Genomic DNA, 26,943 nt, shown 5'->3' on the forward strand with positions numbered 1-26,943 from the left:
GGGGAGGCCCCCTTTGTCCGGGTGTCAGCTCACGTCACTGCTTGTTGGTGCTTGCACAGGCCGGGCCTGGATGTGGATCCTGTGGGCGCCTCTTGTCCACTCCTACATGCTCTGCACAAGAGTCAGCTGTGCTGGGGGTCCTCAGACCTGGAGCGAGGCCAGGCGGCAGGGACCGGCATCTGCATTTGGTGACTATGGCTCAGATTTCAGTAGCAGCTGCTGAATGGTGTTCTTGAAGTTTCTGAGTCCTGTCCTGGGGAGACCCTGGTAGGGTGGGTCTCTATGGTAGGTCTAAGAGGTAGCTGTGTTGCTGTACGTGGGCAGTGCCGTCTGGGCCCTCGTGGAGAGGAACAGTGTCATGGAAAAGGCTGCCCAGGGTCTCGATGAGTAAAATCCCTTTGTGGGCAGCAGACCGGCCAGAGAGTCATTCTCAGTGCTGGAGAGGGGCCGGCCTGCACTCTGCTGGGTGATGGCGGGCACATGGAGTGTGGTGCCAGGTTTAGTGGCACTGTACAGGTTTCTATAGCACGAGGTTGGCAGCAAAGGGCTGGCACTGCCCACTCCATACGGCACCTGCTGTCCAGTAGTAGAAGCAGCTTCCTTGGCAGTTCCTGCCTGAGGACCCTCAGAGGGTGCACCTCCCCAGGTCCCAGGGGTTCAGAGCTGACAGAGACTCATGCTTGTTCCCTGTGGAGGTGGCAGATTTTGCTGGCACGTAAGAGTAGAAGTGCATTTGGCTCAGCCACTCACCACCTGGATGACATTAAACATGATCCTGTGCCCTGGAGGGTGGGAGCACCTGTCCTCCTTGATGGTGGGGAGCACCTGTTCCCCTGGAGGGTAGGGAGCACCTGGGAGCTTCAGGGTGTGTGTGTGTGCTCTGAGGTGCACAGCTGAGGCAGGAAAGGAGGAGGCTGATGAAGGTACCTAGGCACGGGCACCCAAAAGGAGACACGCAGTCAATGCCGTGGTTTGGACAAGCATGAGGCAAGGCCAGTCGGGGAAGGCTGGTCGGGGAGGCTGCTGGGGGCTCCAGCTGGGGTCCCCAAGCTGTGCCTTTTGTGCTTTCCGCTGCTTCTGCCGCCCCCCCCCAGCCCCTTCTCCCAGACAAACCCCAGAGCCCCAGTGGGGCTTCCGCCTGGCCGCCTGGCCAGTCCGACTGTGGCCTGGCTGTGAATATAAATCACGAGGAGTGTTCGCATTGTGACTTTTATCGTCTCCTGTGTTCAATGATGTTAACACACCCCATTATATCATCTTATATTAATATGCTGCAGGCTGTCACACGGGCACGTGCGCGCGTACACACACACACACACACACACACACACGCACGCACACACACGTGCTCGCATCCGCGGGAGAGCGGTCGGCAGGCAGTGGCTCATTTCCTCGAAGGCCACCCACACCCCCGTCACTTGCACTGTGCAGCTAGGCAGACCTCAGGGCACCTGTGAAAGGGCAGCCACTCTGGGCATTGACCCAAGATGTCCTCCAGCCCTGCCCCACTCCCTTCCCCCACAGAGGGTCGCCAGGCTTGGGCAGGTTTTCCTGAGGAGGCCCCTCTCTTCTGGCTGAGAGCCAGGCCCATCATTAAGTTCTCACTAAACAGGGCAGGTGCCATGGCGTGAAGCCACCTGCTCAGGGGCACAGGGGAAGTGGCAGGAGCAACCTGCACCCTCATTTCTGCTGCCTCCCAGGCCTGGAGACAGTGGGTGTGAATGATGGGCTGGGAGCTCTGTGAACAGATAGTGCCAGGCTCAGGTGAAGCCCGAGGACCTTAGTTCAAATCCTGCCTTATAAGCCGCTGTTTGATCTCAGGACATATTTTCTCATGTGAAAATGAAGGTAGCAAACAGCGGTCCTGCTGTGTGAGGAAGAAATGAGACAGTCCGTGTGTGTGTGTGTGTGTGTGTGTGTGTGTGTGTGTGTGTGTCCTCACTGTGACTCCACAAAGACTTCTTTCTCATCGTGATGCCCATTTCTCAGACCAGGAGACTGAGGCTCTGTTACCTAGCAACCTGCATCTCACATCTGGGAGCTTGGCTCTAGCCCTGTGCACAGAGTGTACAGCTCCTGGGGGAGCTGAGTTTGGCTCCGCCCCTCCCCCTCCAGGCCTTCGCGGCCCCCCGCCTCCCCCAAGATTGACAGTGAGGAGGCGGCACAGTCCCCACGCAGACCTGCTACTGTGAGTGTAATTTATTGATCTACGTTTTGCTTATGAAGTAGGACAAGTGCTGATTTGAGGATCTTGCTTGCTCTCGGCCCAGGGCCTGCTCCCCGCCTGAACACTCTTATCTGTCTCCAGGCCCAGCCTCCAACGCACCAGTGCGGCTCCTTTGTCAGCCGGTGATGCCAGGAGAGCCGGGCGCCCTCCTCCCTCCACACCCCATTCTTCTCCGGCTCTCAGCCTCATGGTGGGGTGGGAGCAGCGTGCCGGGCTCCTCTGCTTAAAAGGGCAAGCAGGGACTGAGCACGCGCCTTGCAGGGACTTATCTGTCCGGCCGCTGCCTGTGCCGCCTGGTTCCCTCCAGGAAAACAATTCAGAACAGGAAATTAATCCAAGCGCTGGTTTCCTGTCCTGATAGAAGGCTGAGTGGTTAGAATGGAGGCAGGGGTGTCAGGCAGGCTGTCACTGTGGTATCCGAGGGACAAGGTCCAGCAGGGCCCTGGAGCCTGCAGGCACCCTGGGGCGGGGCGGGGTGGTGAGCATTGCCTTTCTGAGGGTGTTGCCATGGGCAGCCCACTTACCGCAGACATGTTGGCTGGCGCTGGCTCTGCCATAAATGAGCATCCGTGGGGCAGGTCATCTGTGCTGCGCTGAGAAGGGTGTCCTGCGGTGGGGAGGGCCAGTGCGAAGGCCCTGAGGCACAGGGTACCAACAGGGCTCAAGGGACAGAGGGAGGTTGGCATGCCAGGAGCTGTTGGGAGGTCAAGGTAGATGTGGGAAGAGATGGGGTCAGAGGTCATGCATGTGAAAATACTCCAAATAGGTTATACTGATAGACTGCCTTGCGCTGAGCTAGCAGGGCACTTCAGGGGCTCCTGGGGTGGTCAACAGAGGAAAGTGAGTGGGCATTCACTGGAAATGGGGCTCAAGGCCCACCAGAGCATCAGGCCCCTGGGTCAACTTTTTTTTTTCCTTCTGAGGCAGGGTGTCTCTCGCTATGTAGACCAGGTTGGCCCCACAGAAACCTATCTCCCTCTGCCTCCCAAGTGCTAGGATTAAAGGGTTGCCAATGGTGTCACTCTTGCCAAGCCATTTCCTCGGTATGTTGCTATGCTGGTTTGAATGTGAACAGTCCCCACAGGCCCATCTATTTGAAAACCTTGGTGGAACTGTTTGAGAAGGATTAGGATGTGTGGCCTTGTAGTAGGAGGAATATTGCTGGAGGTGAGCTTTGAAATTTCAATAGCCTGAGCCGTAAGCCAGGTGTGGTGGCTCAGGCCTTTAAAACTAGCACTTGAGAGGCAGAGGCAGGTGCATCTCTGAGTTCAAGGCCAGCCTGGTCCACAGAATGGGTTCCAGGACAGCCAGGGCTACACAGAGAAACCCTTTATTAAAAAGCAAACAAAACACCCCAAGCCATTCCCAGCTCGGCTCTCTGCCTCCTGCTTGGGATTAAGATGTGAGCTCTCAGCTGCTGCTCCAGCGCCGTACCTGTCTACCCACTGCCCTGCTCCCCGCCATGATGGTCGTGGACTCTAAGCCTCTGGAACCGTGAGCCCCCAGAAGTTCTTTTATAAGTTGCGTTGGTTTTGGTGTCTCATCATAGCAATAGAACAGTGACTAAGACAGTTGTTAAAGAAAAGCGGGCCTGCCCATGGCTTGTGGACTGTAAGGGACAGGGCACAAGTGACAGGTGTTGTCCTGGTCTGCGGGACACTGGCAGCTGCAGAGGCACCCACACATGGCAGCCAGGCCTGTGTCTTCTCTGGCAGCCCAGGGGTGGGGCTGGTGATCCTAATTAAAAGCTCAGATCTGAATGGCTTGATGATGGAATTTCTAATTAAATCAATTTCATCTCGTCTGGGAAGCAGAAGCAGAGGTTTGCATACGATAAGCATGAAATTAATAATTACATTTAGAAATTAGCTGTTGCTCAAAGCAGGCCATTTGCACAGCCCTCTGAGGCCCAGGGCCAGCCTTGCCCTGTCTTTTGTGTTAGTGACAGATGGACCACTTCAGCCCATAGAATGATGGGCAGGAGAGGTGGAGCTGAACAGGAGACACACAGCCCCTGTCCTCTGCTGCCCACTCTCTGTCCCATGGGAGACTCAGACAGCCACTTGTCACTGGAGACAAGGGTATCGCCCTCAGTTTCTATTTCATTTTATTAATTAATTAATTTTTATTTTTGGCTTATTGAGACAAGGTCTCACTAGCTATGCAGATCAGGCTGGCCTTGAACTCAGGGATCGGTCTACCTCTGCCCCCCAAGAGCTGGGACTAAAGGCGTGTGCCACCATGCCTAGCACTATTTTAGTCACTTTTTAAGTTACTTTGCTTTGTTTTATGTGTGTGAGTGTTCACCTGCGCGTGTGTCTGTGTACCACGCGTGCAGTGTCCATGGAAGCCGAAGAGCATGTCAGATCCCCCGGAACTGGAGTTACAGACGGTGAGAGCTGCCTCGTGGTGATGGGAGCTAGGTCCCGTTCCTCTGGAAGAGCAGCCAGTGCTCTTAATTGCCAAGCCGCCTGTCTCCTCAGCCCAGCCTCAGATTCTACATGTGTGTGCACGTTCTGTGCTTGCACGCACACTGAGCACGGAGGAGACTGAGCTATCACATAGCAAGGGTTCAAACCCTGCCTCAGCCAGACAAGAGCTGTGTGGCCTTGGAAGAGTAGCTTAACCTTTCTCCTAGTTTTAGGTTAATGCAGATTAAATAGGGCCTCTTATACAGTGTAAGTCTGAAGGTGTTAAGCACAGAAACCTTGAGGACAGTGAGGCATACCATTGGCGTCTAATGAGCGCTCATGGGTTGTGTGTTCCTGAAGAATCTAATTCGGTCTAGCACGTCCCCCACTAGTTGATGCTTCAGTAGCAACCAGCGCTCGGAGCTGCCACCTGTTTCGGGCAGGTCAGGTGAGGGGACGCTGTGGTCAGCACAAGCGAGGGGAGCCCTCAGATCTGCCCGTGTAGCAGTCGGCACACGCGAGGTGATGATGCAGTACCGAGCATCCCGCAAACCTCCGGAAGGTGCAAGAACGCAGGCTCGGTCATTGCTCAGCTACATCGTGCGGACTGGCTGACTGCTTTGTCCTGTCTCAGGAGCCCACGTCAGGCTGGAACCTTGCTGGTAACAGCATGGGGGGGTACATACTCTGTGGGGTGTGTCCCACCCGTAATGCTCTGGCCCAGAGGCCGAATGCGGCCCCTGTGCCCGGCTGAGCAGGGCATGTCACGTGACCTGACCGAGCACAGGCCCGTAAAGGCAGCCCGTTCCGCAGGGTGAGAGCCGGCACTGTGGACAGTGGCTTGCACGCAGCCTGCTGTTAGGTGCCTCAGCATTCGTGGCTTAAGCAATTGTCTCTGTTTTCCATGCTGGGATCAGCTTCTCTGAGGTCTCCGTGTCTCCCTGAGCTCTTGGCAGGTAAAGCCCACAGCGGGGGCTCAGGAAGCCATTACTGAGTGAGCGAGTTAATGAGGAGGCCGCCAGGGTGTGCGAGAGAGTGGGAGATGTGGAGAGCGTGGGAGCTGGTGGCCATGGCAGCCACAGAGGCAAAGGAACCGCTTGGGTCTGGTAGATAGAATTTACTTTTTGTGATACTGCGGCAGTTTGAAGGTTCTCTGTGTATTCCCAGGCACAGTGGGGACGCTCTGTGGGCCCCAGGAGAGAAAGGCGCCCAGACTCCGGTTCCGGGTTCAGGGGGCGGCAAGGTACCTTGGAGCTTGCCAGAGAGCTGGGCACTGGAGCTGGGTAGGTACCAGGATGCTCCTTAGAGGCCACGCAGAGCAGCCTGATGGACCAGCCAGGGCCAGGCAGGGTGAGCAACCAGGCCCGGAGTGGACAGATGCTGGGGCTGGCCTTTGTCTGTGGGGGTTCAGGAAAGCTCTCACGTGACTTGGCGTGCCAGAGCCAAGTGACCAGCCACGCAAAACCCTCACCACAGATCCTTCAAGGCTGCCTGGCAGGAATGACGATCCTCTGTCCTCTTCTCCAGGCCCCACGTTTGCTCTTGCAAACAACTCAGCCCCCCGCCCCCACCTCCACCCCCGTTGGGGCTAGCCTTGGATAAGATTGCACCCTGACTGCTCGGAACGGTTCCAGAGACTGTGGGGACTGCACCTTAGCTGGGCTCTGACATGAGGCAGGCCCACCTCAGTGAGCCTCTGGGCACTGATGGCCGTTTCCCTGGGCCTCAGACTCTGACCCTCCGGAACCTCTTTCTTGGGCCTGCGCTGTGGTGTGCCGAGCCCTGCTGTGTGCTGTGTGCCAGGGCCGGCTTGCCTAGACTGTTGGGGCGAGCCTGGTGGCAGCCTGCTGTAGTCCTAAGGACACCTAGCACCCCAGCACAGGTGTGTGTTCCATCGTTGGTCCCACTAGGCACATGACCCTCCCTCCTCCAGAGGCTCCTTAGACCTTGACACCAATGTCACCCTGGCCTCCCGCTCCGCACCTCACACCCTGCCTTCTCTTCTCCCTTTTGCATCTGTTTATTTGTTTGTTTGTTTATTTACAGAGCCTCGCTAATTAACCCAGCCTGGAACTCATAGCAATCCTCCTGCCTCTGCCTCCCAAGCGCTGGAATTTCAGGATCGCCTCCATGCCCTTGTGCTCCTTGTGTCTGTCACTCCCCAAAATAGTCAGGAAACCCTGGGGCCAGGTGTGCACTGGCCTAGCAGCTCTCTGCAGGCTGCAGTTCGGTGGCCGCGTGCAGGGGGAGGGTGTGAGGGAGTGTGCCATTCCTATGTGCTCGGGTGACTCGGCGCGTGTTCTGGAACATGCATGCTTGCACAGATGCACTGGGATTCCTGCTTGACTGCTGCTGAAGCCCCGGAGCAGCCTTTAATCCTCTGTGGCAAGGACCGTCTAGTCATGCCAAGAGTGCAAAGGGGGCAGAGGGAGAGAATTTTCACACTCTTCCTTCTCAGTGCCCTGCGTTAATCAGAGCTCTCCCAGGGCCAGCGGCAGGCACGCTGAATGTCTCTTGAGCGTTGACCCACTCAAGGCCCAGCTAAGTAGCACTTGGCCTCGAGCGCCTCCTGCCTTCTCGCCTGTCTCCCGATGCTCAGGGCTGGATGGTCACTCACCTTTTCCTCTCTCTGGCGGCACTGCACAACAGGTGACTTCAATGGGACACTTGGTGCTGTGGAAGGCTGAGGGGAGCCTGGAGGAGCCGGGAGGGCTGACTGGAAGAGGTGAAGTCACACTGCGCAGTTCGCACTGGGTAGGGAAGGCTTGGTCCTGGGAGACAGTGCGTGGGCTGCAGTGTCTGGGTGTTGGGCCTGTGGCTGTGAAGCCTGTCCCCACCTCAGAGTATGGTATGAGCGGAGTCCTCAGCTCCCAAACCAGGGCAAGCCTCACAGCCAGTGGGTGTTTTGTGTTTGGCCAGGGCAGGCAGAGGCTGAGGGAGAGGGAATTGGCTGGAGTCCCTCTGGGCTGCCATGTTGGGATCTCTGAGGAGAATGCTAATTGAGTGTCCTCTCCCTCTCCTGAGACAGAGGGAGCTAAGGATGAAGGCACACAGCCCCATGAATCAGCATGTCTGAATCACTTGGTGTTGTAGACTGGCCCCTTTGCCCTGCAGTGCCCTTGCCCCTCCCCCACTCCAGGCTGGGGCCAGTGGGAGGGAGGAAGCCTCAGAGAGCCATTAACACTCAAGGATGTCTCAAGGTAAACACTCAAGTGATGGGGCAGTGAGGTGGGGAAGGAGCTGGGATCAGTGCAGGGAGAGAGGGCAGATCTGGGAGGTTAAAGGAAGGCAGGGGGCGCTGGAGGGGGAAGGGGGTAGGGGATGGGGTCACACTCCAGAGAGCCCCAGGCCTGCTCTCAGGGGTCCCAGGGACCCCCATATTACCAGCACCTCTTAATTTCCCACTCTGTAAGAGACTGAGGCCTGGGGAGGAGAAGAAACTGGGCTCAGCTAGGAGCCACAGAGTTGGACTTGAACCCCAAACCTCAGTTTGAACCCTTTCTTAGTGGGAGCTTCAGACCCTGTGAGTGGTCTGCTGCCCCATATGCTGGCCCGGTCACAGGTCGGTGACTGTGTCAGGGCCACAGAGGAGACTGTTGGGGCAGTGCAGCACCTGGCAGGAGTCCCGTGCAGATCCTCCACCTTTGTGGGAATGGGGTGCTCACTGGGGGCTCCCAGCCTGACAGCAGGAACTTGGGGGTCTGTCACTCATGGTCCGGTTGGGTGGCAGTGACAGGGATGAGTGAGCAGCAGCCAAGCTCGGGCAGGCATGAGGAGCCGGGTCCCATCCCCGCTTCTGCACGCCAGTCCAACCCCCCATTCATGGTTGGATGGCTGGTGGGTGGCAGGGACCTGGTTTTATTCTGTGTAATAATCTTCTTAGAAAAGTGGACATTTTAGACACGCATGAAAGCGAAGAGACTAGGGCAGCAAGGCCTCACATACCTGCTGCTGCCTTTCACCGAGGGATTGTCAGCTCTTTGCCAGTTGGTTTGTTCATCTTCCTGTCCCATGAGGTTCCTGCGAGGCAGGCCTTGATGCCAGCTTGTCATCTTTGCTCTAGCATCCCAACCCCCACAGGTTTCTCTCTGCAGCCCTGGCTGGCCTTGAGCTCAGAGATCCACCTGCCTCTACCTCTCGTGCGCCACCACTTCCGCTCTATCATTTCAACACAAATCTCCAAACATTGGCCCTCAGCTGCCTCACTCCTCTGAGAGTTCTGACCATGTCTGGAGATGTGCCGCCACTCACTGTGGGCACAGGGCACAGGCCGGGTGTGAAGGACACCCACAGGGCACAGGCCTGGTGTGGAGGACACCCACAGGGCACAGAGCAGCCCTGTGTAGGAGATTTCCTTCCCTACCCCCTAGCCTGTCTGTGTGGTGGCTGAAAGTCCCTGGGAGCAGGGGGCTGTGGCCTCCATGGTGTTGGCGGGACTGTGAGGAGGGTCACATGGCTCCTTTCTTATTCTTTGGGCTGCCTTTAAACAGCTACAGGATGTAGCTAATGGTCGGGGGAGGGGGGTTACTTTGTGGCTGGGAGGGTAGGGCAGGGACAGAGGCCTAGGGTGCCCTGAAGTTGTTGTGAGGTGGCTTTGCCTCTCCAGGTCCCTTACCCAGACAGTGGAGAGAAAGATTGTAGTGACAATTCTGGAATTTTGGTTTCTTTAAAAACACAGAAATATTGAGACTGTTTCATTCTAACCCCAGGTGTGGGGCTGGGGGCTGCCTCAGACTGCAGCAGCTGACTGTGATTTGCCTCGCTCTGGCAGAAGCGTGGTTTGCCAGCTGCAGAAAGTTTCTGTGATTGGGTGACCTTTGGCATTCTGGGAAATTTTCTGAGGTTATGTAAAGGCTAGCACCCTGATGGGTAGGGCTGGTGGTTGTGTTGATACTTTATGGAGGTTGGTTTTGGTTTGTGAGCCACCATGTGGTTGCTGGGAATTGAACTCAGGACCTCTGGAAGAACAGCCAGTGCTTTTTATCCACTGAGCCATCTCTCCAGGCCCTGGTTGTGGTTTTTTTAGTATTCTTTGTCAAAGGAGAAACAAGAAAGAAATTAGTTTCAGGGATCTCTCTCTCTCTTCCCTCTATTCTTCTTTCTCTCCTATCTAGTGATAAGGGGTGAAGTCAGGGGAATAAAGGATGGAAAGAGAAGAACCTACAAAGTAGCAAAGACCAACTACAAAGGACCTCTCAGAAGCTGCACCGGCTACCTGTGGGGCTGGGGAAGTAGCTGAGGCCTCAGCTCTGGGCTGTGTCCTCCAGTTGGGCAGGAGAAAGGAGACAGAGGCCACTGTGTCATAGAGGCCAAGCCTTCTGGTGACTAGAGGGACTTGGAAACTGAGGCTCCAGGCAAGCTCCCCCTGCCCCGCCATGCGTGTGCATACTCAAGTGTCTATTTTACATCTGGGATGTCGTTGGAGACTGTTAGTCATAGGCCCTGTGAAGCCGGCTGGAGTCCTCCTGGGGCCTCAGGCAAGCTCTTGGTATCTTGCTGGCCAGGCCTTGCCCCTCCTAGGGAGACAGGTGGAACTGTTGGAGGTAGCAGCCTCAGGTCCTGGCTGCAGGCAGGGGTGGCCACTGTGGGACTGCTCCCTTCTCCCTCGGTATCTGGGGCCTGTCCTGCCATTTCACAGGGCCTTCCCTGGATGAGGCGAGGGGTGACTCTGGGTTTCGGGGTCCCAGAGCTGTGGGTGGGGGCAGCTGCCCCGTCTGTGCATTTGTCCATCCATCTGCATGTCCCTCTTCCCCCTAGATCCCCCAGATCAGCTATGCCTCCACAGCTCCTGACTTGAGTGACAACAGCCGCTATGACTTCTTCTCCCGTGTGGTGCCCTCGGACACATACCAGGCCCAGGCCATGGTGGATATCGTCCGGGCCCTCAAGTGGAACTACGTGTCCACACTGGCCTCGGAGGGCAGCTACGGCGAGAGCGGCGTGGAGGCCTTTATCCAGAAGTCCCGGGAGAACGGTGAGTAGCATGTGGGGCTGGGCCTGCTGTCTCTGGGTTCTCGGCTCTCCCTCAGAGCCCCTATCCCACCCCCAAGACACTGTATGTTCCTGTCATGGGTGGAGGCTGTTCTCCCATGGGCCGGGGAGGGAGACAACTACAGGGCTTTATTTAGGTGGGGATCGAGGCTCTTAAAGCAGGGAGTCTGCGGGCTGGGGCGCCCTCCGAGGTGGGCGGCTTGTGTCCCTGTGCTGCCCTACGCCTGTGACAGGTGCTCCTCTGGAGGTTCCAGTGGTAAGCCTGGCACAACAAGGGTTAACATCTGGATGGGGACTCCAGTGATCAGTAGGGTCCTGAGGGGTGGTGGTGGTGTTAGGAGGGTCCAGCGGTGGCAAGTAGGCCCCTGGGCTCTGGGCTCGGGGACTCTGAGTCCTGTGGCTTCCTAGGGTACCCTGAACCCAGGAGTACGCGCCCCAGGCAGCCTCATCCCTCGGGCTCTAGCTTGCCCCTGCTCTCGACCTTGGTCAGTGTATATTTATACCTGCAGGGCCCAGGCCTCTAATTGCTTTTCCTAAAACTGCAGAGAGGCCGGAGGTTGATGGTGGTGATGCCCTGCGGGCATAATCCGGCTACAGTTCTCTGATAAGCTCTTTAATTGTGCTGGGAAAACTGCCTGGGTGCCACAGCCCAGCACAGGGGGCGGAAGTGCGGTCTCTAACTCTGTAGCAGACACGGGAGGGAGGCCCCCCTCCCCAGCCATGTGCTTTCCAGGGGCTGGAGGGCTTGATGGCTGCAATGTCAGGACCTTGTCAGAAACTGGGAGCCACAGCCTCCCTCCTATCTTTCTCTCTTTCCTGGGGCGTGACCCGTGTCACTCTGCGCTGTGGGCATCTGTAACCTCAGGGGCTGCTCCTGCCCTGAACAAACATCCTGTTGAAGACACAAGCTGTCCTCCAGAGAACTCAGGACAAGGCGTGTGTAGGGAGGACAGAGGCTTTAGAGTCATCGTGTCTGATCCCCGCAGCGAAGGGCCTGGAGGTGTCAGGTCCCGGGTTGCACCTGCTGTCTGGGTGGCCCCTGCCTTAGTCCCTAGAGGTCTCTAGGGACTCAGAGCCCGGCAGTATAAGACAGTGGATAGTATAGAAAGGCAGGTGTGCCCAAGTCCAGGGCAAGTAATGTCAGGGCTTGCTTTCCTTGCCTACTTTGTTTCTGCCCATGCTGTCCTTGCTGGGGTCCATGGCCAGCTGGGGTAGGACGGGGACACGTGTGTCCATGGCATGCCAGGGACAGGAAAGCTGGTGTGTGGCATGCTCAGCTGAAGGCGGGATTGTGTTTTCAAGCTCCTAATCAGGTGTAGGGAAATGAAGAAGAATCAACAAAAGACGCTTAGAAAGGACCTCGGTTGAGAAAGGCAAGAACACCGGGTCCTTGCTGGGCCCTGGCTCCTCCGAGGCCTCCCGTCTGGCAGGGAGCCCCTCACATGGCCACCTCTCCATGCTGTCCAGTGCCTCTGAGGTCCAGCTGTCTACACGGCCTTCAGTTCTCCTGGTTACCTAAGACCACCTCGATCCTAGGTCGGTCGCCCAGCCCTGTTGCTAAATGAAACTTGATTTGGAAGGCATCTCTTGGTGGGGGAAGAGAAAGAGAGAGAGACGGAGGGAGGGAGGAGGGGAGAGAAAGTACTTCAGCACGCCAAATTGAAATCAGAATTGAACACTGGGAGAAAGAGGCCACAGCACCTTATACCCTAATCCCTGAGAAAGATTAAAGATGTTTTTGGCCGTATATTGTATTGATTTGTCCTCTGAAGTATAAGTCACCGGGGAGGTGGTGGGAGGCTTTGTGGGGACGTGGGCGGAGAGGGGAGGGCGCAGGCGGGGGAGTCTCGCTGCGGTGGTGGTGAGACTGTCAGGCCTCTCCCCCAGACACAGCTCCAGGTCCTTCAGATGAGTATGGTCTTGGCCATTTCAAAGAGAAAGGGACAGACCAGAGAGGGCAAGCAGCCTCCCCTAGGCTGCATAGCCAGGTTGGAGGGGGTGGGACAGGAGCTTTGTCCTGTGGTGGAGACTGTTGCCCTGTCAGCCCGGACACCCTCACGTGTTAACTGACACTCGAGGGGATTCCACGGTTGGGTTGATGGAGCCCAGCCTGTGCCAGTCACCTCCTAACCCTGTGCCCACACTGACCATTACAAATCCTTCCCACATTGTTTAAACGTACAGTGCATGGACACTGGCTGGAGAGGGCTTAGGCCCATCCCCATCAGTGAGGGCTGACCAGGACTGAGGGCTGCAGGAGCGGGCGCCCAGAGTGGGCATCTTTGGGTTCAGGAAGGCTATGCCAGGTCCTTGGGCACAATCCCTGGCTGCCATGTTGGGAGGTTCAGTCAGGGGCACAGGGAGACCGGAGGGGCAGTTATGGCTTAAGCTTGGGGTGTCTGCCTATTTGAGGCCTCAGTGTTTTCTGGACACCCCCACTAGCTGCCCATTCCTTGGGGAAGTAGCCTGAGGCCAGGTCTGCTGTGCCCTTCTTGGAGAATTTAGGAGGCAAGGGGCCCTGTCACATGGCCTGTCCCCTCCAGTGCCAGAAGCCCACAGGCTGCTGTGAGCCTTGGTAACCGGGGCCTGGCGCTGCCAGTGGACCACTCTGAGTGGCCCTGCTGAGTGGCGAGGTCCACCAGGCCCCAGCCGATGTCTCTGCCAGGCAGGGGATTGGCAAGGTGCTGGCATTAATGTGACTGCTAGTGATGGCCAGGTCAACCCTGGGTGACGAAGATGAACCCCCGTGCTTGCACGGCCTGCCTCGGGGACTTTGCCTGTCCGCTCGGATTTCTCGGATGCTCTGGCCTGTGGCAGGGTGTTGACACCGCTCAGGTTGGTGAGTTCCTAGGGCTAGTCAGGCCCTGGTGTGTGTGTGTGTGTGTGTGTGAGAGAGAGAGAGAGAGAGAGAGAGAGAGAGAGAGAGTGCATGGCGCAGGTTGTCACTTTCCCTGTCTCTCTCAGTTGGCCTCTGATGAGTTACCTTGACAGCAGCAAGAGGAAGATGTCATTTGTTGGGCCATCCTGCTCTGACAGGATGCTCTGCATCCTCTGCTGCCTCCTGCCCTTCACAGGAAGCCGTGCACACATTCCAAGGGACGTGCCTGAAGATGTTTTGGGGTGTAAAGAATCCCCATCGGCCACTGCAGCCCCGTTGGGGCTTTGGCCTGGGAAATCCAGCTCCCAGGCGCTGTGGCAGGAGGCTGGGCTGAAATCCACGAGGGGCTACCCTGAGCCTGAGATCTCAGCTCCCCTATTAGTCTAACAGGAATAGAGAGCACATACCCCTGCCCCCCAAAAGTGCCACGAGGTTGAATGCCCCTGAGTCACGCTGACTTCTAGACCTGGCTGCGGGGTGCTGGTGTGACCGAGCCTGTCACACCAAGCAGTCCCTCTCCGAGCCTTAGCTTTTTCACGGATGTGAAGGTGCTGGCGCAGGGTGGAGTTCTGCGTGTCCCGCCCCTTCTCAGGCCAGGTCCCCCACGACCCTTGGCCACAGACCCAGGCACCCCTGCAGTTCAGGGTCCCTCAGCATCCTCCTATCATTTCCACAGGTGTTTGAACCCCAAAGTCTTTCATTTCATCATCTTTCCCCAAAAGCACATTGGGGGATCTCCCAGGCACCCCCAGAACTGGGAGGGTCCCCCCCAGCGGTTTCTGGTTGTCCAAGAACAGCTGACACAGCCTCAGGCCCATCTCATCGCTGCCCCGTCTGTGCCCGTATGCTCTGGCTGCCTTCTCCTGTGGCCCCCGTTCTGGAGCCGTGGCAAAGCTTGAACCATTGTCCCTGGGGAGAAGCCTGCAGCCACAGTTTCTTTGCAGGCTTCCCCGGCCTGCTCTAGGCCTGGCACTGTACTGTGCCAGCACCCCTGCCCTGTGCACACCTCTGAGACTCTAGTCACGCCCCTTCCCAGATCCTCCAGTCCTTTGCTCGGAGGGGCAGTGAGGGGCCGTGCCTGCCTCCTGTTCATGTGTGGCTACCTAAGCCATTTTGCCTTGTTCTGTCCATTCCCAGACTTCCCCTCCAGAGCACTTGAGCGTGAACAGACTCGGCCTGTTCTACACTTCTGAGACTCCCCAAGCTCTACCCCACACAGTCATTTCCAGACAGGGCTCACTGACAGTTGTAATGGAAGCCCCTGGGTGCCAGGCCTAGCCTTAGCCCCTGTACAGGCCCTGTGGAAGTCGTGTGTGTGTGTAGGGAGGGAAGGGCATGGGGAGAGAGACTTGGTGACAGTATCCCATGGGGTCCCCTTATGCTCTTGGAACTCTTGGGGCTCAGAGGTTGGGTGTCACAGACCTACTCCAGGGAGACACAGATGACAAGGGGGCAGTAGTGTCCCCTTTTCTTCTTACCTTCAGCCCTTCCTTGGTGTACTCCATTCATCTGTGGAATGCCTTCTGGGTACCAGTCACAGGGTGCTGAGTACACCCGCTGGACTCTGACCAGGTCTCAGGGCTTGGTCAGTTCATGAGGGGCCAGAGGCCACCTGCAAGACAAAGTCACCAATCTTGTCAACGTGACTCTGGGCAGCAGCTGGCACACGCTGCCATGAGGGGTTCTCCAGTATGTGTGGGTACAGTGTGGCTGGGGCCTGCCACAGGCAAGGGTCATTTTGGGTAGGGCGGACTTTGTGAGGCGAGCAAATGCCAAGGCCCCGTAGTAGATCCAGGCTGGCGTTTGGGGACAGCCGTGATGGGGAAGCGAGATGAGCAAGAAGAGGCTGTCATGTGGGGCCTCTGGCCGCCTGGAGGCAGTGTGGCCCGAGCTGCTGAGGCTGTGAGCAGTGGTGGGAAGGTGTTCAAGGCCACTGGGCCCACTGTCTGGTTGTAGGCTGGGGCCCGAGAGAGAGGGTGCAGTGTGTAACGGGAAACAGGCAGAGCTGAGCGTGGCAGCACGGGCCTCTCACGCCCACTGAGGAAGGAGTGAGGCATGAAGGTCACTGGACAAGCCTCGGCCAGCCCACTACAGGCTCAGTGAGGCAGGGCAGGGCACCTGGGAGGGACAGAAGATGGTGTCTCTGGCTGTGTGCACCGCATATCTCACACACACACACACACACACACACACCACACAGACATACACATACACTCCTACGCATATACACTCTCACACACATACACACACACATACACATCCAAACCCAAACACACACCCCAGTATGTTTTTCTAAGAGATGAGGGTTTGGACCAGGGTTCTGGTGGTGAGCTCACAGACTGGTCCTGAGTTCACGTGGGCAGAGGCTGTAGAGCCAGGCCAAGCTTCAGCACCACGGAGAGCGGCACGCAGGCCCGGCTGGTGCTCCCCGGGAACTCTGGGCAGCAGGGTGGCTGCAGCCTGCCGCCAGCTGCAGAGGCTGGGCCAGCCAAGCATCTGTGAGGCGCAGGCCCTTCCCCTCTGCTCTGTTACCAGTTTCTTTCTTACCCAAACACATTTATTCCTGGACACTGCTGTGACCAGGCAGGTCAGGCTGCAGCTAGGAAGCCGAGATGAAAGGGCTGGAGCGCTTGTCTCCCGCAATCAGTGGTGGGGCTGTGGGCACAGGCTGGGAGTCTGGGCAGTAGCAGGGCTGGTGGAGCTGTGGGCACAGGCTGGGGGGCTGGGCAGAGTGAGCAGGGCTGGTGGGGCTGCGGGCACAGGCTGGGGAGCTGTGCGCACAGGCTGGGGGGCTATGGGCACAGGCTGGGGGTCTGGGCAGTGAGCAGGGCTGGTGGGGCTGTGGGCACAGGCTGGGGAGCTGTGGGCACAAGCTAGGGAGCTGTGGGGGGCACAGGCTGGGGGGCTGGGCAGGAAAGAGCTTCCTTTAGGAGACCAGGCCAGGGTTGGGCCTGGCCCAGAGGGTGCTCTGGACTCACTGTCTTCAGAAGGCCATGTCCCTACCAGAAACGGGCCAGATGGAGCAGGCACTCTGGCAGAGTGTGTGGGCCAGGCCTGCCCGGGCTCTTCCTGCGTGAATGGGCCACTGGTTCTTTTGGGCTCTTGGTTTCTCTGAAGTAGAGGGGCTTCTAGTTTTCACTGGTTGGTGGGAAAATGCTCAGAACAGGCAAACCAGGCTCCACGAGGCCCAGTGATGTTGGGAGGGTACAGGACTCCTCTGGGCACACCCACACAGGGTGAGCACTGGCCTCCCAGACTCGGGGTTCTACCCTTCCTGGGTCTCTACCCTCCTTGACTCAGGGCGCTCCATCTGGCTCTTTTTTGCTATAGACAGAAAGATCACGTGGCTATTCTATGCAAATTCTATGCAAATTTTTAACAAGCCAGAAGGAAGCTAACGATGCCCTGGGACCCAAGGGAAGCCTTGGGTGTAGGAATAAGCAGGGCGAGGTGACAAGCAGGGGAAAGGAAAGAGGAGTGGGAGGGGAGCAGGAGGGCTAGAGAAGGCTCAGAGGCCCTTGACACTTCAGAGGACTTTCTCCCTGGCCTGTGCCACAGACTTAGGGATGTGGGGACAGGGCCGGGATGACTTACTTGTCACCTAGAAGGACAAGGGGAATAGAGGAAATGGAGGAGAGGGAAGGGGGGTGAGGAGGAAGGATCTAAGTCAGAGCCACACAGGCAGAGGCAGCCAGGCAGGATCAGTTTCCTCATCTGTGAAATGGTCCTGACCCCCAGGATGTGAGCTGATTGGGAGGGGCCAGTGAGGCAGCGTAGGGTGATGTTAGCGGTTTCAGAAGAGTGGTTGTGAAGGGCTAAGGGGTGAGAGGAGACTGAAGAGGCAAAGACAGAGAGTGACTGAGTAGAGAGCACAGGAAGAGTGGGGGAAGGGCTGGGGAAGGGGAAGGGGCTCCTGGGCCACCGTCCAGCTGCAGTGCAGCTGTGGGCCTGAGATCTGAGCATGCTTGTGCTGCAGCCCCTGCCCTTCCGGGGTGACTGAGCTGTAGTGGCAGGGCTCTTGGCCAGCCATTCTCTTCATGGGTGGGATCAGTAAGTGGGGACTGGGGTGTCCTGCCAGCCTCCTACGTGAGACTTCGGAGTCTCCGTGTGGGGAGGGGAGTAACCTGAGAGTCTTGGAGAGTGGGAGGAGCCAGCTGGGTCATGCAGTCTGTGAGAAGGGTGCACCGTTGTTGGGGCTTGAGTGATCAGCTGGCTGGGTCTGCCTGGGGTACCATCTGAGCTCCCGAGGCAGCCTGGTGAAGGTCTTGGGCACCGAATGTGCATTCCTGGCTCATGCTTGTCAGCCTGGGGCAAACTGAAGTCCTCCTGTGCACTCTGGTTTGGATCAGAAAGGAGCTTCTCGAGGCTGGATAGTCCCATCCTGCTCCAGGTGTTCTTAGAGGTGTGAGCAATGATCACGGCTTAGATCTCCAATATTTGGTACCAGACCCCGGGAAAGTCCCTAGTACCATAGCTTGTGCTGGCCTGATACGAGGTAGCTGACCCAATTCAGGCTCCCAACAGGGCGGGCATTTAGGAGGGACCTCACTGCTCTAGGACTGAAGCTTGAAGCCCCTCCCTCTCTAACTAGCAGGATTCTCCCCTCCCAGGACCAGTGGCTAGGTTTGCAACTCCCAGCCTTCTCCCAACAGCTGCAGGGTCTCGGGCAATTCTGGTGGATCAGTTTCTGCCCAGGTTCATCAGCTTTCATTAACCAGGGCCCAAGGCGGCCGGGTCTCCTTGTCCCAATCTTTTCCCTCCCCCAAGTTGAGTCAGGCTGGCTTCTGCTTTGGGCTGGCATCACCCTCACAGCTGCCCACCAAGGCTAGCTGACGGTTTCCTTTCTGGGGCATGGGTCAACAGCTTCATTTCCTGCCAGGAAGCTGACAATGACTGGGCTCAGGGTCTGCCCTGGCCCTGGCTCTGTTGCTCAGCAGTCACGCCCTTTGCTAGCCCGGTTTGTAGAGAGGGTGGGGCTGTCTGGGAGGGTCCCAGAGGGCCTCCTTACCAGGGGCTGGTGTGATAGACTCAGGGGCTGAGCTGCCTGCAGCGAGACATGCTTGGGCTGCCTGCGTAATTACATCTCAACATTTCATTTTGCTTGTCAGTTTCCACTTCCTGGGGATGTGGGCTTCTAAATATTTCATCCCTGGTCTGCAGCGGCCCTCCCTGCTCTGGCCAAACCACAGGCTCGCTGCTGCTAGCCCCTAACCCCTCTGTTCTCTCCTGCCTGAATGATGCTCCTATGGGGGTGGGGGGTGGACCAGGGGTACCCTGAGTCTCCCCACTCAGGAATTTCCAGCACCAGCCCATCTCCTAGACAGCAGCTGGAGAATAAGACCTGTTGAACCAGTATTAACTGAGCTCTGCTGGGACCTGGGGAGTCGGAAGGGAGGCAGATACATCTCTTGAGGAAGTCTCCTGGAGGAAAGCTGACCTCAGGACGACATGGGCAGTTTTGCTGCATTTGTGCATAGCCTTACCTTACCCCCTTACCCATGTTTGTTTGCTCAATCCTTTTTTTTTTTTTTTTTTCTTTTTTTCTTTTCTTGATGGAGTTTTACCATGCAGGAGCCTGGTTGGCTTTAAATTGCTAGGATTATAGGTGAGTGCTACCATTCTTCACACTTGTGATGGGCAAAACGCAGGGAGGATTCAGTATCTTGTCCAACATTACACAACTAAGAAGCAGGCTTGAACCCTGGCCCCCGGGCTTAGCCCTCTCCCTGAGGTGGACAAGTTACACAGCACAAGGAAGGGGCAGTCAGCAGAGAGGCAGGACTGGGCCACCGCCAAGATCTGGGGCGAGGTGGGGCGGGGGAGTCAGACCCAGAGGCCACATGGCTAGGCAGACAGGAGGGGGGCAGCTGCTGCTAGCCTCAGGACCAGGATGGCGGTGGTTGCCTGGCCTGGAGGAGGCAGTCCTGGTTAAAAAGCTGGGTTGCGGTGGGGTGCTGAAGAGCCCTTGTGCAGTCAGCCTGTTGTCGGCCTGTTTCTGGGGGCAGAAACAGAAAGGAGGAGAGAGGACAGGCACACTTGGGTGTGGCTGATGGAGAGGACACTGAGGGTCCATTTATCCTCAGGGCCCTCCTGTCCCACAGGTACCTGCGCTCAGTCACTATGAGTGTGGGGGGACCTCCACCGGCTGTGAAGCGAATCTGGGAAACAGGTGGATTTCCTCCATCGACAGTCATGCTACCGAGAGGACGCAAGTGGAGGCTGGACAGGGTCCCCACCGTGCTTTTGCTTCTCCCCTGTCCTCTTGGCCTCCCCCTTGCCACCCGCCTCCAGCTCTTCCCTCTTCTTTGTTTTTCTGGCTGCCTGGCTTCGAAGGTGTTTTGCCTAAACGCATCTGTGTTTAGATATTACAGCAATCACTCTGGATTTCCTCGCAAGAGCCCGGCACCATGAATAATGAAACCCTGAGCCGTGCTGCAGGTTCGGCTGGCCAGGGGGACAGCAGAGCTTGCCCTGGGGTCTGTGTGTCCAAGGCACCTGGCCTGCCCAGGGTGGGTATGTATCACATCCTTCCTGATGGCCCAGTTGGCCGTTGGTGGGAGACAGTGGGTGGCTGAGGTGGGACCAGGACTCTCTGTGGCCTCCTGTGTCACAGCGTCCCCCTGCTCTCTTGTGCCTAAAATCTTTCTGCCTAGCTGTGCATCCCCAGCCCCCCAGGGACAGGGCTCAGGGCCAAGAGAGGGGACAGTGAAGATGAGGGCTTTGCTTTTTAGTTCCTGGGGCACCGTGCAGCAGCCCAGCGTTGCTCCCTGCCAAGTGCAAAGCCCTCGGCCAAGGGAAGGCCGAGCTCTGTGCCGAGTGTGAGCAGGCTCCAGCAGACCCTGGGAGTGTGTGAAGTTGCGCAGCAGCTGACGTGACACGGATGGTCCACCGTGGTCACTCAGTGAGAGGACCTTCTCCACGGGGAAAGGCGCAGGCCTGAGGGAGGGTGCAGGAAGTAGAGAGTGGGGAAGCCGTCGGGGAGAGGGCATAGCCAGGGTTGGCAGGCTGATTGTCTGACTGGCTAGGGACGTGTGCACCTGTGGAGCATACGTGACGGTTTGTTGTCAGGGTCTGGGTATGTGTTGTGTGTTATACATTTGAGGTCCTTATGGGCACCGCCGTGTGGCCTGGTGGGCTGAGCCCATCTCTTGGCAGTGCTTACAGCTGTGTGGTGTGCGGAGGCTGTGGCAGTGGTGATGGCTGGGGTGCCTGCACTTGTGTGGCTGTGTGCTTCCTGCGTGAGCTTGCACAACTGTGGACCGGCCAGGGTGTGGCCGTGTAGGGTGTGTGGCCACGTAAAGGTCCCTGTGCGGTGAGGCGCTGTGGGTCTGCCTCTCTGAGGTCCTGGAGTGTAGGACTATTAGCAGCGTGTTGAGTGCGCGCGCGTGTGGTGGTGCTGGTGTTGCCATCGCCTCCCCCACCCGCTGCCCCCATCCCGTGCTTCCGAGCCGAAGCCCGGGGACCACCCAGCGCCGTGTTTCAAGAATAGCTTTCACTGAGCCCAGACCCCGGTCTCCAGAGCTGAGGACCCCAGAGCGGACGCAGCTGAGGGATGAGTTCCGTCTCACCCTCTGCCCAAGCGGCAATGCCACCTTCCTGTCCTGCCACAAGCAGCTACTGAGTACAGGGAGTGTGTTCTCGCTAAGTAGGGTAAGGGCAGGCTGGACTCTGAGTGGAGAGGAAGTTGGGCAGGAACAGGCTGAGTGATGCTGGGAGCCAGGCCTGAGTGAGCTGAGGCCCGGCCAGGCCTGGAGCTCTGTGGAGGGCCAGGTTCAGAGGAGCCAAGCCTGGCTCTCTCTACCCCAGCTGTGCTAATCAAACTCCACTGTCAGAGTTCAGTCCCCAGGGCGTGGCCCCGCTCCACGGCAGACCCCTGTCAGCTACCCACCCTCTGTGGGGCTCTTTTCCATCTCTCTTCCTGGGAGCAGGTTTGAGGCTGGGGTTGCTGATGCCTGGCTTAGGAAAGGAGGAGGGAAGAGAAGCTGGTGTGGTGTGGTATATGTGACCTCCCTTCCTGCAGGGAGCCTAGCGTGGCCTGGGGGTGGGGTGGGGGGTGGGGTTGAGGGGACCCCCTCCTGTGCTCTCCCCTCTGCAGTCTGCCATATTCTGCAGCAATATAGGTTTTTCCACTTGACTTCCTAGGGTTTGTCTTTTCATTATTTTTTTCCTCTGGTTTTACATTTGAAACCATTTTTCAGAAAAGGAAAAAGATAAGGAGAGGAGGAGCCCACAGGCCGCTAGGTGGACTGTGAGAAATTGAGGCGGCCCCTGTGAGGCTGAGGAGGACCTGAGAAATAGGGAGGAGCCTGGGCAGGTGGGGAAGAGCCTGGGCAGGTGTGGGAGGTGGGACCCCAGCTCCAGGCGGTCAGAGGACAGCAGGTAGTGGCCGGCACAGCACATGAAGGAGGCTTCCTCCTGCTTTTGTGTGTCCACAGGTAAGGCACAGTCTCTCTCTGGCCTCGGTCCCTCTGTTCTGCTGGGGTCTCAGGGCTCAGCGGGTGCATGTCATCAGTGGTCTCTCTGGTGAGAGGCTGTGGTGTCCTCTGGCCAGCACACAGGCCCTGGCTCGTCTAGGACACAGGCCTGCGGCTGGCACATGGCAGCTGGGTTCCTGGTAGGAGGTTGGATAGGGTCTGTGGAATGACCTGAGGGATCACTAGAGGGGACCCAGGAGGGCCTGGAGGTGGGGGGGGACACTCAGATTCCTGCAGTCCTGTGTCTGCCCAGAGCCTGGAGATTGCTTGTCTCTTGTCTGTCTGCCAGCTTCTATTGCTCTATTCCTCAGTGTGGACAAGTCCACTGAGAGCCTGCGGGTGTGGAAGGGAGCATGAGAGTGTACCAGTGATGGGGGCAGGGCCGGACACAGGAACCCCATAGCAGTGTGGTCTGTGGCCAGGTGTGTTTACGTTCAAAGGAAGGCTGTGCGATTGTGCACAGAGTCTGGTGTGCGTACTCTTGACTGTGCACACACGTGTCTGCCCTCCGCCCACTTTGGGGCAGCTGTGGAGGGGAGGGCTTTCCGTGCAAGGAGGCCTTCAGGAGAGGACCTTGGTCTGATGGAGGCCCTGGGCACTGAGTAGGACTGTAGCCTCACTTCCCGTGACCTCTGCTAGGCTGTTTGGCAGCTCTGAGCCTCAGTTTCCCCGTCTGCCAGGTGAGGATATTATTACTATTCGCCCTGGGGTTGGGGATGTGGACTCGTGGAGGCCACGCCTGGCCAGTGCCCAGCGCAAGGTGGGTACGCAATCAGTGCTGGGCCTTGGGGCCACTCCGGTTCTCTCTAGCTGTGACAGGGAACCACAGCACTCCCAGGAGCCATGGCCCCAAAGGGAGACCCTGGGAGGCAGCTGTCTGTCCCCACTCCCCCGGCAGCCATGTTGACCGTGGGCACGTGCTGTCTTGTGATTCAGTGGCACAGTGAGCGCTCACTCAAGTCCATGCCGAGGCATGCCCACGGCCCTGTGCTCGGACACCCCATCTCCACAGCCGGCTCCCCGCTACACACCGGATGGCCTACCAGGTGGCCCCGCAGCCCGCTGGTCTGGGTTTAAAGCTCACCTAGCCATCTCCATAGGCCGGGGAGCCACTCCACCGCTGCGGGCCTCAGTTTCCCCTTCTGTGGTGAGTCCTCAGAGGAGTCACCGCAGTGGCCTTTGTTAGGTCACAGTCGGCTCATGTGGGTCACTCCATGAATATCACCTCTCCGAGGCCGCTCGCAGCACTGAGTTCCTGTGACCGACACCCCCTCGCTGCGCCACGCTGCCTAGACCTCTCCAGCAAAGTGAAGCGTTCGGCACAGGACAGGAGCGTGCGCCGGCCCAGGAGTGTGACCTAACCTCACGCTTTCTCCCTGCTGGAGAGCGATAAGATAAACTCTCGCTTCCACTCCCTGCTTGAGCCAGGTGGCCCACCCCCACTGCCTGGGCCAGCCTCTTCCTCCTGTCCATCTGCCTTCCCAGATGGGAACGGAGACATGTCGCCATTGGCCCATTTTCTAACTGGAGAGAGACCATATGGCGGGTTGGCAGGAGCTGAGGACCGCCATTGCTAAAATGCCCCCAGCCAGTGAGGGCAGCACTCCAGTCCCCGGCTGTCTGTGGTGTGGCCTGCGCCTGGAAGGGCCCTGACCAGGGGCCCTGAGCCTGCTTCCCTTGTCCTGAGTTCTTCTAGGCCCTGCTCTGCCTCATGTTTGGGCCTTGCTATGTATCTAGGAGTGACCCAAAGTTCTCCCTTTCCCCATGTGTGTGTGTGTGTGTGTGTGTGTGTGTGTGTGTGTGTGTGTGTATGTGTGTGTGTGTGTACACGTGTGTACCACTTGTGCCTTGGCTGAAACCCCGCCGTCAGTCCCTTGCGGATGTTTTGCCATCTGGCCAGCCGCCTCCTGCCGACTCACACTCTGCTCTGCACCCTCTCCTGAGGTGGCCTCCAGGAGCTGCCACCTCGGGGCCTCCAGCGGGATTCCTGTCCGCCACATGCCGTGAGCACCAGACGTTGCATCTGGGAGGAAACGCCGGGTGGAAGGCGAGGGACACCCGGGAGCAGGAATGGAACTGGCTATGACTGAAGAGAGGGCTGGGCCGAGGGGGGTGCTGTTCTGAGCAGGACCTATAGAGGGGTGGAGGTCCCACCGAGGGCCTCCCTCCTGGGGCTGTGCCCTGTGCAATGGTGCTCCCTGGTGGTCCTGGTTGCTCTCCACAGCAGGGAGCACAGGCGGGCTATGAGTGTGTGACTGGCACGGCTTCTGCCCGTGCTCACCCGAGAGGCCGGTCACAGGAGCCACTAGGCCCTGTCTGGCTTCAACGTGCTCCCTGCTGTCTCCATGGCCGCAAGGCTTGGGTGCACTGTGCATTGTGGGACACTGTGCTCCCCGACCCACCCAGCAGGCACACACGCAGCCCTCCCCCAGGACCTCTGGTGTGCAGGGTCTCTGTGGACATAAAATCCTTCAAAGAACCTTCTGAGGTGATGCTGATAAAAATAGCCAGTGCTCCAGGTACTTGCTGCGCACCAGACAGCGGTTTTTTTCTTTTCACGCTGACTCACAGATTCCACAAGAAGCCATGAACTAGGTCGCCTTGCTGTCTCCATTCTATAAATGTGATGTTTGAGACACAGAAAGGTTGAGTGACTGCCTTAAGGTTACCCAGCCGTAACTGGGAAAACCGAGATTTTGAATAGGCAGTCTGGCTCTCGCTTGCCTCAGGTAGGGGAACTGAGGCACGGAATCCTGAAGCGTCACCCCCAGGGTGTTTGCGATCATGACGTGGCACGCTGGGGGCCGAGCGAGGGAGCCTGGCCACAGCCTCCTGGGGTGTGCTGGGGAAGTGGGAAGTTCAGGCTTGATGCCCAGGCTAATGGACAATGGACGGGCCTCTCCACAGGCGGCGTGTGCATTGCCCAGTCGGTGAAGATCCCCCGGGAACCTAAGTCTGGGGAGTTTGACAAGATCATCAAACGTCTCCTGGAAACATCCAACGCCAGGGCCATCATCATCTTTGCCAATGAGGATGACATCAGGTAGGGCGGCCGTGGCAGACAGTGTCCCAAGCGTGTCCGCTGGAGGCCTTCCCTCCAGGGAGATGAGGGCATGCAAGGGGCTTCCAGGCTAGAGCCAGCTACTACAGTGGGGGCCCCTCCTCACTCTGCCTCCTACATCCGTTCTGCCAGCCAAGGACAGCAAGCAGGACACATGCAGGGGAAAGGCTCGTGGACTTGAGGCCATGCTGCACAGTTCTGATCTAACGCCCTGGAGGGCTGGCCTCAGCCCAGTGTCTTGACCTCTCTGAGCCTCTTTGCTGTTTAGCAAAACCATTCCTGACCAGTAGTATTTGGGGAGCAAACGTAGGAAGGTGCTGAAGGCAGGGCCTGGCATGAGGTAGTTGCTCAGTGACAGCAGCCACGGCTCAGCCTCGCCTCTGTTTCTGGTGAGCTCAGGGCACAGGGCTTGGGCGTACTCTCGCTGTGGGAGAGCCTTCATCCTAGACCCCAGACTCTTGTGGCTCTTGAGTACAAGGTCCATGGAGCCCCTGCCAGACCCTCTGTGTGTCCGCCTGCACAGGGGTCACAGGTCACGAGCTCAAAGGCCCTCTGTGGACCATCCCACAGACCAGTCCCAGCTTGCCTCCTTTCTCTTGCTCAAGTGACTCACCTTCCAGAAACCCAAGTGTCAGGTTCCCGAGGTTTCCCTGGGAGAGAGAACCCCACATCTGAGCAGAGCCTGTGGTGGGCCTGCTTCCACAGCCCCTGTAGTCTTCAAAGTCCAGTGCTGGCCTCATGTCCCTCTTTTAACCCTTTCCCACACCCTGCCCTGGAGTTCTGAGTTGCAGCCTCACAGAGAAGCCCCAAGGGCACTGCAGGGATGGAGGAAAAGAGGGCCCAGGCCGGCAGGGGCTCCAAGCAGATCCAGACTCACGGGGACCCCCTCCAGGGTGCACAGAGGCTCCTGACTCTCCCAGGGCTCACAGGTCCGTCAGATACCCAGTGTCTAATTACTGAGCCATCCCTTTGCCCCCTGGCTCCTCTCTCACTCCCCTAGAGCCAGGCCCACAGCCAGTTGTGCCTTCCACTTTGGGCCCACTGCTTCTGAGGGTACCCCAGCTTAAACCCCCCCCCCCGCCACTGAGAGGGAGGGTGGAGGTCTGAGTCCTCATCCCTAGGGAGGGGCTGGGTGGAACTCTCTCGAGCAGCCTGGCAGGAGTGCGGCCATTTCTGGAGATCCACTGTGTTTTCCGAAGCGGACAGAGGTAAAAATAAATGCAGGTGGCTGGCTGGATGCTATCTCTGCCCCTCCTGGCTTCTCAGACACAGGAAGCAGTAATAGGATTGAGGCTGCGGTTTGTGAGCCGCCCCATCTGCCATTAGTGGCGGCCCAAGGTGGGTGGTGGCCTGCTAAGGGGCCAGAGGTTGGCAGAGAGACGAGAGCAGGGCCCCAGGGTGACCGCAGGCTGGCATAGAGGTGGGTTATGGATCTTGGGGATAATATTTTCTCTCTAGAAGTTTAGTCCCTACCCTTCCCTAGGCTGCTACCCGCCTAGGCCCAGTCGCCCTGGGACCCTGGACCTATACTCTGGTATAGGATAGGAATAGTCCTTGGGGTTCTGTTTTCTGCTTACGAGTTTCCGACTCCTCCTCAGCCCTAGTTCCAAGGGAGCAGGGTCTTCCCCTTGCTGCCTTATAGGAGCTGGGGTTGTGGGCCAGACCAGTGGTCTCTCCAGCCCTGTGGTGGGCTTGGCCTGTGCCCTTTGACCAAGGCCCCCCTAAGAGAGGCAAGCCTTGGAGACACCCCTCTCTGGAATAGCTGAGGAAGGGCTTGCCGTCTGCCTGTCATAGGAGGCGGTGGCTGGGCGGGTTCCCTGTGGGCATCCATATGAAGATAGCTTTGGTGTGGGGTGGCCTGCTGCCCAGAGGGCATGCCTCTGAGAGGACAGGGCCTGGCA

General features: G+C 58.0%; 1 protein-coding gene across 2 annotated transcripts in view; it reads left to right on the forward strand.

The window, feature by feature from the left end:
* Grm4 (glutamate metabotropic receptor 4) overlaps positions 1 to 26,943 on the forward strand; it is a 79,708-nt gene that overhangs the window by 28,102 nt on the left and 24,663 nt on the right. For both annotated transcript variants that reach the window (XM_055607257.1, XM_055607256.1), the window contains exons 3-4: positions 10,396 to 10,612; positions 24,889 to 25,024. In XM_055607257.1, the coding sequence (XP_055463232.1) occupies positions 10,396 to 10,612; positions 24,889 to 25,024 (353 nt within the window). The remainder of the gene's footprint in view (positions 1 to 10,395; positions 10,613 to 24,888; positions 25,025 to 26,943) is intronic.

Source organism: Psammomys obesus, unplaced genomic scaffold (assembly GCF_907164565.1).
Source record: "Psammomys obesus unplaced genomic scaffold, mPsaObe1.curated_primary_1811, whole genome shotgun sequence".
NCBI lineage: Eukaryota > Metazoa > Chordata > Mammalia > Rodentia > Muridae > Psammomys > Psammomys obesus.